The sequence below is a fragment of the Anser brachyrhynchus genome (genome assembly GCF_964034855.1).
Source record: "Anser brachyrhynchus genome assembly, chromosome: 4".
Classification (NCBI taxonomy): Eukaryota; Metazoa; Chordata; class Aves; order Anseriformes; family Anatidae; genus Anser; species Anser brachyrhynchus.
Genome location: NC_137698.1, coordinates 49,195,739 through 49,211,259, shown reverse-complemented (window position 1 = coordinate 49,211,259; position 15,521 = coordinate 49,195,739). Strand labels below are relative to the sequence as shown.

General features: G+C 43.2%; 1 protein-coding gene across 5 annotated transcripts in view; it reads right to left on the bottom strand.

The window, feature by feature from the left end:
• The window catches only part of ANKRD17 (ankyrin repeat domain 17), an 86,977-nt gene extending 71,899 nt beyond the window's left edge, over nucleotides 1–15,078 (bottom strand). For 3 of the 5 annotated variants that reach the window (XM_080591568.1, XM_080591572.1, XM_080591573.1), the window contains exon 1: nucleotides 14,412–15,077. In XM_080591568.1, coding sequence (XP_080447694.1) covers nucleotides 14,412–14,729 — 318 coding nt within the window. In that variant the 5' untranslated portion in view covers nucleotides 14,730–15,077. Of the gene's footprint in view, nucleotides 1–14,411 lie in introns of all 5 variants that reach the window. The other 2 variants (XM_080591570.1, XM_080591569.1) reach the window with 1 other exon arrangement.
• Nucleotides 15,079–15,521: the final 443 nt, after the last annotated feature.

The following is a 15,521-nucleotide window of genomic DNA, read 5'->3' as shown; positions in this document are numbered from 1 at the left end:
CCTACCCTATTGGCAGCTTTCAATACATTTCATTCTCAAGTTTAAAAAAAAATAAACATCATTGACCCCATAAAAATCACCCCCAACTCATTTTAGCAGAGCACAATAGGGCTTTTGGCCAAACTAACTTTACATTCAGACTGGAAATGCTAACAAATAACTTCGTAAAAACTAAATATTTTCTTAAAAATAAGAACTTAATTGCTAACAAATATCCTCTCACAGCAAAAATATTTTTAACAAGTTTCTGACAGCTGTCCAGTCTGCCTCACTTGTAAAACCTCCTAGGAAAGTTACAGTTGACCAGTCCAAGTTTTAGGCACAGCCCTATTCTCCTGTTACAGTTTCCGCACTTGCAGCAATAAATGAATGGGAAATACACCCTACTCACCTAGCAGAAAAACCCTCACTTCACGAGAGCACCTGCTCACATGTTCCATCCTATTTTACCACTCTAGGGAATGCCTCAGATTTGTTATCTTTTCACTAGAACTTACTCAAGGAGCACCTCCTCGATGGGCTGTTTGTCTTCAACACAGCCCTGAGCCTGTTTTCAGAATTTGTTCTTACATAATTATAAAGGGCATGAGAATTTTTCTGTGACATCAAATACCTCACTGAACCCTTGCTTGCCTTTTGCCTGTTCGGAGAGAAAATTTGACCAGCTGAGGTACCACACCAGAAGAGCAAAGTGACAAATGCAGTTTATTACTATTGAGTCTGCTATTCAACCAGTTCTCCAGAACAACAACAAAAAATTAATAAAAACCTTTTAGGAGGTTAACTCTGAGGACAATACATTTAGAAACAATTTCTGTGAACTTCAATACATGGAAATTTACTAACAGCACGGGGATTCTGCAGACAGCACTGCCTTCATGCCGTCCTATTAAATTTTGCTGGGCATGCGTACTTGTAACAGCAGCTAGATAGCCAAGAAGATTAATACAACTCTAAGTTGCCTTGAGGGATATGAATCATACAGACATCTACCTATCCCAGCCTACTTTCCGTAGGAAAGTGTTGTCCATGTGAAGAATCACCAGACAAAATTCCACGGTTCCCTTCAAGCACTACTTTCCAGTCATTTCTGAGAGCCTTGGCAATCCCCTGCAACTGGTCCTGCACTGTGCTGATTATACAGAAATGTTAGGCAAGTACAAAGCTAGCCCTTCCAGCCTGAAGCATTCCTTTAAAAAGCAGAGCTAAAAAACCCACAAACCTCCCACATAACAGCTATGTCTCAGAAGACCAGTTCCTCAATCTTCCAAGCATAGGAAAAGAAAGAACAAATACCTTATATCACCCCAAAAAACATAGAACGCAAAACCTAGTGTTAAAATTAAGACACATTACATATGACAACACTGAAAACATTTTCAAATGGAAAGACAGCAGAGCAGAACAAAAGTTGCTTGATCTACACAAAAGGAATAGCAGCACCTTCTCCATTTTCTACTGAAGAAGTGCAAGATTTTGAGGAGAAACAAGCTCATCTCAAGAGCCAAACCGTTTCCAGTCCCAACTGGAAGACAGAGTTGTGTCTGCAACATAACTTCATTTACAAAACCATAACCAAAATACCAGCCCAAAGCTTGACAAGTTTTTACACCATCACAAACACCACTAGCGCTATGCAAGAGCAATGAAGAAGGCAGCTAACAAGCTAACCAGCTGCACATTCCACTGAAATCATGTTCAACACTGGTTTGCTTTCAATTGGGATCCAAATACTCAGACCTCCCCCTGCTCCCTCACCTTCTCCTCTCTCCTGGTCCAGCAGTGTATCCATCACCTACAGCCCTGTGCAAGGCCTTCAAAAGAAATATTCTTTTGTCAAACGACATCCCCTGCTTCACTTAGTACTTCCAACCCATTTGAAGTAAGGAATTACAAATTCTAGAAAGCTGACTCCCAACACTTTAAACTTTGCAGAGCTACGATATCCTCAGTAAAACAACTGCTTTGATGCAGACTGCCATTCTGATCTTGCAGGAAAAGCAGGTATATGTGGGCTGGGGAGAATAGGAACTGCTTAAACATATCAATTATTTCTTACATCTCTGTTTAAAACCCAAAATCACAGAGTTCACAGGTCAGGAAACATATCTTCAAGTTCTGCAAAGGTGAACACAAAGCCATTTCTTTTTTTCAAGTCCAGCTCTATCAATTACTTCAGCTTGCTGTTTTTAGAAAAAGCATCTTTATCTTTTTAAAGCATCTCAGCTTCTGTTGAAAACTTATTATCTTCATTTTTCCTTACTAGGAAGGGTATGAGCTAGTCAGCATCCTCGTCTATTACAATCTGCTACTAAAAAAGCTTCTTTCTTCCAAAAAAGCAGTACCTTCAAAGAAAGCAAGCTGTCCAAGTCACACGCGTCCATCATGCTGTCTCATGACAGCTCCTTACATTCTCCAAGTTTAAAGCAGAGAGAAGTCCTTATGTTCCCCACACAGAAGGTGGAAGAGTAAACGTTTCAAGTGCAGCTTGAGCAGACAAATTTATCATAGCACTGCTTAAAGAACTGAACAAGTCCTATTTCAAGCTGCACTCAAGCGCGTAAGACCAAAATGCATCTTGAGATAGCAGCATTCAGTGAAAGCCAAAGCCAGGGACATTTATAAAACAAGGCTGGTTTACTCTGCGGTATGTTCCCCATACAGCAATGGTAACTAAAACCAAGTGAAAAACATATGATTTGATCAAACGGAGAGTAAAAACATTTCAAGGAACAGTTGTTCATGCAGGATGAAGTACACTGTGAAACTATGAACACTGAGGAGCTGGCGGACAACTTTTAAAAGGAAAAAATATTTCCATCTGCCTCCTATCACATGTGCCACCACCAATTTTGAGCTCGCGTCGCTCAGATTATGTCACCCTGAAACACAAGCATTCTCACAATTGATCCGGGAGAGATTCTGGCACCCAGAAATGTAAGCGTTTCAACAATCGATCAGACAATTCCCACTCTTATATCACAAAAGCACATTGTTATCTACTTACAGCTGATCAAGCAGTACTGGTCACCAACCGCCCCAAAGCATATAAACACAATTTGTGTGCATTTCCAGAGCCGAGAGCTCAGTGTCAAGGTTGGGTTGTTTCAACCGTGTCCCGCTTGGATACTAACACCTTATTCAGCAGAAACACAAGGTGCATTTGTTATTTAAACAACAACATCTTGAGCACAGGAAGGGGGAGAAAAAAGGCAAGAAGCCTACCTTAATTGGGAGACCTACTAACAAGCAAATAACTCAGACACTACCTAATGTACACCTCCTCCTGCAAATACTAACTTCCAGCTTTGTGTTTTGTCCATTTCATCCTTTTTTTAAGGGAGTGATGATACTCCTACCCACATCCATTTCACTGGACTGTGCCAGGTTCTTTCAATCTGCCCTTAGAGTAAAAACAGTTTTTCAAATCCCTCTAGAACTAAGTCAGAATTCCATCTATCCCAAACTGATACCCGCAAGTGTAAACACTATTGCAGATAAGGTCAATACCCTGCCAAGTTGCACTAATATTTCTCTACCTTCATTACAGTTGAAATCCCCACCTGTGCATTTACTCTTCATTACTCCATCACATCAGTAACTAGGTTAAGTAGCCACAAAGACACTAAACATGTTCTTCACCCTCTGCTGCTTCTGATACCATTCATCATTTAATAAAAATATATATATATGCCACAAAAACATGACTTCTAATTTATAGTAGTTTGTATCAGTCACCTCTTGGTGCATTTGTTAAGGTTGCTTATTCCTACATCAATACAAAAAAATAAACCCACTATTTAGATTTCTCTCTCCAGACAGATTCACCGAATTCCTACTATTGATCTTCTGTGATGAGATAAAATTAGGTCAGTTCAAAACCAAACCTCAAGAATCCTCTCAAGTCATGATCCTCATCTGCACTGACTCTTTTCCCATAGTATTCTGTTATTTCTCCCCTCCCTTCACCTCTTAGAGCAATCACATCTCCACAGTTGTCATTTGGTGCATAATAATCCAGTTAAGCGAACACTGATACAAAGCATTTCCTTATCAAATTCTAATCCAGGATTTTCCCGTCTCCATTTTCCCAGCTGTAAGCCAAAGAAATATTTCAGCAATTCTACATTTAGGTGGGAAGTCAGTAAAAAATCAATTTGAACCTGGTTTATATCACATTTCTAGGCCTATCCTAACAATCATGAAAATGAGCAGAACCCATAATACTGTACACAGTTTTTCTTTTAGAAAGCTCTTAATCTGCGCTGGCATCTTCAAGTTCATAGATTAAACAAACTATCTACATGAGCTACTGCATTCATCAATAGCAATACCAAAAGCCTGGAACTGAACAGAGAAAAGGCTGTTTAAAAAAAAAATGCTGAAGGAGGAGGAGCCCAAAAACTGAATTAAAACAATGAGAGACTTCTGTGTTGACTATAATGCACTTGTTGACTTCTTGTTTCATCTGAAGCTGCTTGGAAGATGAAGAAACACTGGGAACCTCACGGCAGAGCTCCAAGTATTTAGTATGGGCACGGTCAAACTGGCCACCAGGTTAAAATATTTGTAGCTGAACACTGCTTGTTCACTGGAGTTCAGTACCTCCTGTTGCCCATTTCTTCTTTATTGAGTCTTCCAAGTGAAAACCATGGGTTCAGTTTTATCTCACATCACTAGAAGAAATGCACAATAATTAAGCCTCAAACATCTGCCTTTTCCAATTCAAGATGCATGGACATTAAGAGCCTCATTTTAGATGAAAACTAATTCTAAAGGTTTATATGAGTACAGAAAAATGAAAAATCTTCAGAGGTCTTAAACAGCTTTGCTATACAACACTCACTGCACTGACACTGAAGTCCCCTCTCAGCCCAACCTAAGTGCATCCTCTCCATTAGAGGGACCTCACCCCCTACACTTGCATTCAAATTTAATCATTCGCCTCAAGGAAATATTTTACTAAGACAAATTTTAATAAATGCTTAAGAAATTACTCTGAGGTTAAACAAAACACCCACTTCCTGTTATCACAAAAAGTTAGGCAAAACCATTTAAATATGTCCCAGACAGCATACAGAACACTTGTTTCAACACACATTGCTCAAGTTATCTCTATTAACAGTGTATGCCAATGGTTTGCAAAGACTGCGTACCCTGCAAAACCCATCTTTGGATTACAGCAACAGCCACCGCTGAAGACACCTGCCCTTCCTGAAAGTGACTGTTTCATACTTCAAAACGGATTTTAAATACAATTATTTGTGAGTACTATGAGTATTCTTATTTCAATTCTCATTCACTGAAGGAAGTGCTTACTAGGTAGTACTACTTGACCCGCTTCTTCAGAAGCGGTAGCATTGACTGAGTTAGCGAAGGCAAGACATCCACCAGCTAACCGAGGTTTCAGCCATGCTCTAACCTAACGAAGCAACGCTGGGATGGGACAGGACAGCACACAACACTACAAAGCATGGGGGGCACCTGCATCTGTATTAGCTTGTATACCACACATGGCACTTCGCAGAGCTGTTGGATCAACATGCAGCTGAGGAAGACAAATCCACTCAGTCCCACATCCATGAACAAGACACATGGCAATCTGATACAACAGCTCAATTCCAGACTCCAAAGAAAAAAAAAAAAGCAACCAAAGAACTTCTTGCAGCTATTTCTCCTTCTCCCTTTGTACCCACATTAGTACCATTCAGGCAGACCACAGGCCAGTGACCTACTACAATGGGGCTTACAAACCTTGGGCAGTGTACATGCACAGTTGGTAATAGCTCAGAGTAAGATTCCCCGTTCACGGCAGAAGTAAGCTGTTAAATCAACTCATCCAATTATGCCATGCTGTATCAGAAAGATTACTGAAGAACCCAACTTGGGTAGACATACTAACGCTTTTAGAAACCCATCTCAAAGACCTAAGTAAATTTAGAGTGGTTTTTACACACAAGTTGTTGACAAGCACAACCATTTCCCACACACACAGAGTTCAGAATAGCCCTTTTGGAAGTTTACGTGCTAAACTTTGCTACTATATTTATGAGTGAGGAGATCCTTGATCAAGCTGATGCTTCACAAAAATACCAGCATGCTGTTATGCCAACTTTCACTTCTGTTAGTGACTGAGATGGACAGAAGGCATATGCTCATCTATCAAGCAGCCTGTTAAGTTGAAAGCAAGTGCTCTTTTCCTTAAAACTAGCTTGGTGATTTGTACTACAATTGCCACCCTCCTCACAGTCACGCTTTGTGACCGTATTGTACTGGTCCAAGTACAAAATGACTCCTTTGCTGGATTCCACCAGATGACAAGAGAGCAGCGAGGGTTATACTTCACAAGTGCGGCAACTTTTTAGTGCAACACCGCTTCCATTCTTTCGCCCTATCCCTAACACACTGCTTTAAAAAACCTTACGAAATGCCAGAGACAAAAAAGTGTCAGCACTGATTTTATCTCAAGAAGCTTTCAAGCTTTAATACTGAAAGGAAAAAAAACCCTCTACACTATTTATCTTTCCAGGACTCTGCCAGCCACTTACAAATGCAAGATCCAAAGGAACTGTGAAGAGGATTACTTTGCCCTTTAATACCACAACTCACAGATCTGTAGCATTCTCAACAGCACAAGCCCTCAAAGACAATGCAAGTGTTCTTTGACAGTCATTTCAATGAGGAGTTGCACCAAAAGAGGCAGTCCTCACCCCTCGCACTGTCCAAGCTCCCGACTCTCCGCTGTGTCAGCGCAAGCCCGTGTGCGGCTGCCTGACAAACTGGATCAAAACCCCAGCAGCTGTAAGCACACTTTTTCTGCTGCTGAGTTTTTTTCGTAAAGGAGATGACTTCCCAAGCAGCTTGGAGGAGCAAGGACTGCCTTTCCCCCCTACACCCCAAGCCCTGGAGTCACTGCAACCTTCCCACAAGCCCGATTCCCCTGCCTGCACTGCAGTGGGATCAGCACCCACACTGACACAGTGGCTGAGCACTCCAGGAAGAAGCTAAGTCACATTGTGAGTTGAAATTTTCAACTTGATTAAAGCATTGTTCACCGTTCTGTGGAGGAGAACAATTCCCAGCTGCACAACAGCTAAGGAGGAAAATTCCGCTGGCACAACACTTCAGGACAAGACTGAACAAAAGGGGAAAAATACCTCAAGTTTTTACATGGTAAAGCTCAGGTACAGGAAAACATCTGAGTCACCAAATACCTTACAGACACAGATGTACGAGGGACCTCCAGCTTCTCATTAATGTTTAGTTCTATTCTCGTGTGTGGGAAAAACCAGGAGGAGAGAAGTGACCTTCTTCCTCTTATCTCTGAATCAGTCCCTGCCCTAGAGAAAGGTTTCAGATGTTCCCCTTCTGCTGAAGCTGTATTTATTCCATAAACCAACCCTGGCAAAGGCTTAGGAACCATCACTCCTTTCTGATTAGGGAAAACCTGAGCCCAAATACAAGGTAGCTTCCTTGGCAACAGAAAGAAAAAGTCTTGTTACTGTGAGAGAGATGCCTTCAATTTTAACAGGGGGAGGAGGGGGGAGGGGGGGGGGGTAAAAAGAATCAGGATACAAAGTTAACATATGGATACTTAACTTCTTGAACTTGAGGAGAACAGAGGCCAAAACCCCTAACTGATACTCTAATACCCTAAACAGTGACATCATTTCATCACACTACATAATACTCCAACTGTCTTTCTAGTTCTACTTTTTAGCATCTTAACAGCTGTGTATCTGGACACACTATCCACTGTTGATGGATAACACATAACACCATAAAATCCTAATTCAAGCTAAGATATTGGGGTGGAGCAGGCAAAAAACCCTCCGGGTTAATTTCAGCTTATATCCTAGAATATACCACCACACTTCTAAGACTTGAACTTCCTGCTAAAACACAGCAGAGGAAAAGCAGCTGCACATAAAACAGTAAATTCTATTTGTCACAAATAGCTTTGGGTATGCATACACAATCAGCATGCTTACAACGCTCAACCTTAAAGAAAATAGTGCAAATATATTTAGAGCATGTTCGGTCTTATGCCTGACTTTTAGTCTGGTATAGAGCTATTACCTCATATGAAAATAAGGTGACAGAAGAGTTAACAAACACCTCTCCATGGCTTTAGCTCTTCAGACAACAATAAGTGTAGGATTGCATACAGGGTGGAAAAAACGTGACTGAAGTACATTTAGAATACTGAGAAACTCTCTGCGTACCCATTAGCACAAAGCACTGACTGCTTAGTGAAAAATGAATGGAAATGCTGCCTTTATTGCTCAATTATATACTTTTTTTTCCTTCAGGTAACCCGGTGATCATTGCACAATGACTGTACAGAGGTCAGCAGACGTCACACACCAACACCAAGACGTTTACATTCATTGCTGAGGCCATTCACATTCCTTTTTTTTTCTTCCCATATATATTACTCAAGTGACCTTAAATGAGCCTTTTACGAGCTTTAAGCCTTTCCCTACTCAAACATTCTTTTCAAAGCATCAAAAGTTATTTTGAGAATGACAGTATTGACAAAAAAATAGCTGCAGAAGCTCTATGGATACAACACACCTTCAAGATGCTGTGTCAGTTGAGTCAGTCTAAAATACCAACCATAGCATCCAGAAAACAGAGGCACATCATCACTTTATAAAAATGAAAGCTGCCTACCAAGGCAGCCACAGATCTCGCCTCAAATGGCTTAAAATGCAAATAGGTAAATTGTGTATTTTTTTTCTATTTTACTCAGAGTTCATCAAATCACAAAATGGCTTGGGCTGGAGGGGACCTTAGACCATCTAAGTCCAACCCCCTGCCATGGGCAGACACCTCCCACCAAACGAGGCTGCCCATAGCCCCATCCAGCCTGGCCTTGGACACTTCAGGGATGGGGCATCCACAGCTTCCAAGTTGTGAGGGCTTGTTTCTTTAACCTTGGGGAAAAACAAACAAAAAAATCCACCTACATACTTATCCTGGATCTGCAGCATTAGTTTTTAAATACCTAAATAAAACTTCCAAAAAATACATCCTAAATAAGAACAAATAGGTTTCCAAAACAGAGAGGAAGACTAATCCAGTTTGACTTCAGAGTTGACAAACAAAATGTGCTCGTATCTCAGCTGCATCTCTTCCAGAGAAACTATTCTATGAAGAACTAAATTGCTAACTTAAAATAAAGGTATTTGGTTTCAGCCTGCAGACTGGAGTTGTTTAGAAGTACATTTCCTGCAGAAATACCTAAGGAAGTAAACAAATTCATGCGGTCCCACCAATATCTGACTCCACTTTCTATAGTCATTTTATGCAGGGTGCTCTTTTTTTTAGACCCAGATATTCACTAACAACTTCAATTCGGTAGAGTACACACACTCACACCTTGAAGAATTATTTTTTAATATGCACTAGGCCTAGCCAGACATCATTAATTAGCTCAGGATACCTAGGATCTTTCCAGGCACATCAATGCACCACCCTAGCCCCTAAATTCATTCCCCTAGCCCCTAGCTCATTCCCCGGACTGGCATATGAAATCTAGTAACTTACCTCCTTCGATAAGGGAGCATGTGCCAGACATCACCTACAGAGTGAGGCCAGTAACAACTGAACAGTGGTTAGTGGGAATGGCAAAGCCAGACAAAACATGATTCCCATTTTCCAAATGTTAACTCTTTCTTCCTGGTCAGTTACAGCAGATTTCACCACTGTGAAAACCACCCACAGCTCTACCAGCCCTGATATTTCAGTATTTTTGAAAAAAACCCTTTACATACTTCCAGGCCATCTCTAATTCTACTCATCTTCAGAGTAACAGCAGTGAAGCAAGACATACTGGCTCTCCAGCAGCCCTGCAGAAGCCAAAGGCCTCTTATTCCAGGAGTCTAATTAAGACAGTCAGGATAAAAAAAAGAATTAGAAAATAAATTTTATGTTTGAAATCAACAGCTTACTTTGACACTTAAATACATTACACCTGTGTGCTTCTGACACTCAAAGTCAGATCAGTAAGCTCAAATTTTCAGATTAACACCTTCTATCCGAAGCTAAAATAAGCTGTTAAGACAAATGTCCTCTGGACGAAGAAATTTTAGAGGACTGGGGGCGTTCTGTTGTTTTTACTTACTTCATCTTACTAGCTCAGTTCAACTACTAATTCTATTGCAGCTAAAAAAATGAACTTTTATTTACAGAAGCTGCCAGGCCAAAGTAAAACCAAGAATGCTTAATAAACAGCTAACAACTCTCCAAAATATCCTTTGCATATGGCAGTGCTTTCAGGTATACCTAACGTTATTGAGGATTGTGTTTAACGAAGCAGATTTGCAGAAGCCATCCAAGAATCCAGTATCAAACTAGGCCCTTTTGGGGGTGTGGAGATTAGGAGAGAACCACACACAAACCTAAAACTGATATACAGCTGCTTATCAAGAAGCACTTGGTCAAGGAAAAAACTGAACTCACACACTTGTGAAATGGATATGATACTAAGAAAAGGAATTATAAACTTCGGAGCCAGCTGCAAACATCCTGCAAGTTCAAAGACTTAAAAAAAAAATCAGCTTGTAAGCAAGCTTCATATTATAGAGTTAAACCTTTCTGTGTTTAATAAGGGAAGTCCTAATGCATTCTGGACATCAGACTCTCAAGTAGATATGACACCTTGCTTATTTCTTGCAGCATTTTACTATTTATTGAAGACAAATGTTTAGCTAAACTGGTGCATATAAGAACACTTGCAAGACTTCTGTACACTTACGTATTTTATCTGAACCTGTCCAGATGAACTGCTAAACCATTTTTTTAATCAAAAAAGATAACAAATAAGGAAGCTCTTAACTAATTCTGATGTTCCAAAGCTTCACAATGTTGGTTTTCCCTTTTTTTGACTTGTGTCCTTAAAATCATTCTTTTAAGACACTCAGAAGAGAAACCTTGGACTTGCCCCAGAGCACACGGAATGTGATGAGCAGTTTTCTTTGTGTTTCACAGATGTACTTATCAGCAACACACCATGCTAAGCAAGGGTGGAGGGAACGATGCACAGAGACCCAGTAAAAAGCAGAAGCATCTTCCCAGTCAGGATGCAATGACTGGCCTAAGAATTCTTCTTCAGTGACACTCCTCACACAGCTCTGAACACAGAGAAGCACCTTGACCTCACCCTTAAATGTTTAATGTGTCCACCTATTAAGTTTTCCAAATGTCACTACACCTATGTGATTTTTGCCTGAATGCACAGAACCTCTGTGAGGTTTCATGTGATCAGGCAGTCCTATTTAACCATGCAGCTCCTTAAACAGCTTGAGATTACCTCTTTGATAACAAAACCACTATGCTTGGTGCATGTGGTCATCATGAAGCAAGGCCAGAACTCTGCCAAGAAACATGCAAGCAGACATCCCCTGGTGTGTCACTTCTACTGTCATTTCCCTCTCACCTTAAGATTATTCTTCCTGCACACTGAAAAAGGTTCACTTTCTTACTAACTTTTGGATAATGAAAAGCCAATTTGCCACTTATAGACAATATCAGACTGCGTTACCTGATATCTTGGCTTTTTTGGGGGGTAGGGGGGCAAACAGCAGTTTGCTGCAATTTCAGAAAGCAAGCTTGAAGTTTGTCACAAACATAGTAATAGGAGTTCATTAAGTTGCTGGTATGACATCTCAATTTAACTTCTCCCAGAGCTCCGTCCAGCACCTATGCTTCCGCACTGGGATCTAACTGAGTTTAGAAACAGAATGAGATGAAAACATCTGACTACAACTTTTTATTCCATTCCATCAGCTCAGCAACAACTAAGCCAAAACAATGTCTTTCCACTCTTGGGGTTTTCGTGATTTAGCGTCTGCCAGGTTTCCAATTATAACTCCTTTGACTCGCTGCTACTGCACTCCCAATTTTTAGAACCCGTTTCATTAACAGTCAAATCTAGAAGTACTTCAGTTTGGAGATTAGAGAGGCCTTAATGTATTAAGCATGGGAAAGGCAAAAAATAGCCTAACAAACTGCCCTAAGTTCACCCAGATAATGAACAGAATGGCTGGGAGGGAACACCATCTAATGCAGTGTTTCCACAATAGTTTCCATTTCCAGCAAAACCATACACTTAGATTTGTTTTTCATTTCATGTGCCTTCAGACTGCCAGTGGTCAGAAGACCGCAATCCAACTGCTGAAAGCCACACAGGCTGCACGCATCAAGTTAAGTCTGAACTGAAACAAGTAACTAAAACAAAAAATTGCTACCAAGAAATCCCACAGTAGAGCTCTAACTTTTTTTTTAAGCTTTTAAAAGCCAAAATTAAACTTCAGGTTGCTTTCAAATGAGGAAAACCCTCATTCACTGACAACACTCAAAAGACATTTCCTCCCCAGGAGCTGTTGGGAACTACTTTGAAGTTGGACCCCCTATTCCCTTATCCAGGCCATCCTCATGTTCTCACTCTTAAAAACTGTGATTTCAGCTGTGCATGTGCTACTGTACCGCATCACTCCATCCTGAAGTCTGGAGAAAGAAGACAGAAGAGCTTTTTTAAGCAACCTGAACGACAAAGAATTAAGATAAATTAAGCAGATACATTTCCTCACATATCCTGGACTTAATACACTCCACAGTGTTAACTTGTCTGTTATTTACGAGCTCTTGCTTCATATTTAAACCCAGACCACCCAGCCTGGGCAAGCTTTCCCTTACTATGACTAAGACGAAAACATCAGGGAAGCTTCCAGATGCCAAAACTGCTTCCCCAGCTACCTATACCTACAAGACATGGAATTTCTGTTAAAAAAAATAAAGTGTTATTTAGCATCCTCGTAATATTTTAATGGTCACTTGCTTTCTCACCTCTGTACATCTTCAAGCATATAAAATAGGTACCTATGGCTACATAAGGTACAGCATACAAGCTAAGAAGGATCACATTGTCCAATACTACCCACACCTTTGTTATCTTCACCTTCCTCATCACACCATCCTCAATACCACTGGCAAGTCAGCTGCATAAACAGCCCCTTCAACAAGAGGCTCCCGACCACAAAATTAACCTACCTATGATTTTACCAGTAAGTCTGACTTGACATAAATTCCGTTGAATTCTGCTGCACCATACAGCTCATCTTGATACCGAACCACCAACTGATGCATTGCCTGTGGCATTAGATAGCCTTCACCCATTTGCCACGTAAAACTCAATGGACTCTGCTCAAGAGTATTTCAAATATCTGTAGGACTGCTAGATGGCACAGCAAAGCACATCAAGTACATGAGCATTGCTGCCTAACTCTTAAGTTTTACAATTTGAAAACCTGTACCTACAGGATGCTCACTTCGCTAAAAATAGACACTGAAAAAACAAGAAGCCAGACATAATTACTTGTTAATTGAGACAGGCGCTCTCTGTGCGCAATTTATCTCACAACAACTAGATATGAAGTTCCTTGTATCTACTTCTGTAGGGAAAAAAAATGCAGAGTGCTTCTTTACCCTGGAAAAACCGACCATAGTAACAGCCAAGCCCTTCCTGAACCGTATGAGATTCTTCCTCCTTGCTCATTTTTCATTTCTAACCCAAAAGTAGAACATGCCACTAAACATCAAAAGTACTTGGAAATAAAGTTCAAAAAAAAGCTTAAAAACTTGGAGTGGACTGCTCTGAGGATGCTGTTCAGTCAAAGCAGAAGTGACTGTTCTGTGAAACGTTACGGAATTAAAGCTACTCAGCAAACCAACTCAGCATGGCTATTTATGCAAATAGGAAAGGTGCTTCAAATCTTGATTTGCCTTTTCCAGTGATACCAACCTGAAAAAAAACAACATGAAATGACACCAAGTTGACCATCCTTTCTCGTGCTTCTTTCAGCACTGTATTTGTTCCTTCTGACCCAAACCATTCTTTGATTCTGTGGTATATAAATGATGGCTGCTGACAGCTTCAGAGAGTTGTTTGGACATGAGCAGAATGCCCAGCGATCTCGGGAAGCCTTTACTCTAGCTGCAAATCCACCTGCTTTTATTGAAAATGAGCTGTTTACCTGATACGGAGCGGGGACTGCTTCCTAGCCACACACCCAACTCAGGCTTATCCCCCGCTCCAGGCTGCGATCCGGATTGCCCCTTGGCACGTGTAGACACAAGCCACCCCTTCACACGTGCCCACGGAGCCACACGAGGGCGGGGGCCGCCTCCTGAGCCCCGGGGCCACCTCGTGAGCCCCGGGGCACTCCAGGGAAGAGGGTCGGGAAGCGAGGGGCGGCCCCAGCTCCCCGCCGTGCCCCGGTGCCGGCCGCCCCGCCCCGCCACGAGGCGGCCCGGTGCTGCCCCCTTCCTCCCCGAGAGGAGGAATTATGAAATTATGAAACCCAGGCAGCGAGGCAACCCCCACACCTAGCCCTTTGGGGCCGTACCTCGGAGACCTCCTCTTCTTCCTCCTCCTCCTCCTCCTCCTCCTCGTCCTCCTCCTCCTCGCTACCGTTGTTGCTGCTCTCGCTGCCCCCGCCGCCGCTCTCGCTGCTGCTGGCCGCCCGGCCGGGCCTCCCGCTGCGCTTCGCCTTCCCCTTCTTCTTCAGCAGCAGGTCGCACACCCGCACCAGCCCCCGCGGCCCCACCGCCCCGGCTGGGCACGACGAACCGGCTCCGTTTCCTCCGCTACCCCCCTCCGGTGGCCCCGGCCCCGCCGTGGCGCTCCCGGCCTCGCCGTCGCCTCCCTCCGCCGCCTTCTCCATGGCCGCTCCGCCCCGCTGAGGGACGAGGAAGAGGAGGAGGAGGAAGAAGCGGGGCGGGGGGGGGCAGCACCCGGGGCCGCCGCCGCCGCTCCTCGGTCACCTCTAGCGCCGGCGCCGCGGCACCTCTCGCGATACTTGTGCCCCGCCGCGGGAGCGCCGGCGGAGCGGCAACGGCCGCCGCGCGCGCTGCAACGGCCGCCGCCGCGCGCGCGCTCCCGTTCCTCGCTCCCGCTCCTCCCTCCCCCCCGCCCGCCCCTCAGCGCCTTCCTCTTCCTCCTCTTCCTCCTCCTCAGCTCCCTCCCGGCGGGGCCCCCCTCCCGTGCGTGCGTCGGTCACCGCCCCGGCGCCGGAAGAGCGCGGCACGTCATCACCCGCCGCGGCGGCGCCGTTGCGGCCGTTCCTCCTCAGCCCCCCCTAGCTCCGCCCCTCCCGAGGTCTGTCAGAGCGGGCGCGAGCCCTAACCACCAGTCTTTTGCTCGTTCCTGTCCCCGTCCCTGTTCCCCCAGACACGCAACACTGTGTCAAACTACACGTCTTTTTTAACTCTAAGTCAAAACTACGTCAAACTACGACCCGTGATCTGTAAAATAGTGTCTGTTAGCTGATTTTTTCTGAGGCTATCCCCTCAGTTCTGTGGTAAAAAACGTTGGTAGGGCGTCGTTGCCAACAAGTAGCACTGCATACTTCAGTTCTGTCCTTTAATTTTGTCACCACACACTGCAATCCTGTCCTTTTAACTCTTGTCACGGTATCCTGTTTCCTCCCTAAGGCCCCCCCGCCCCGGACTTGGAC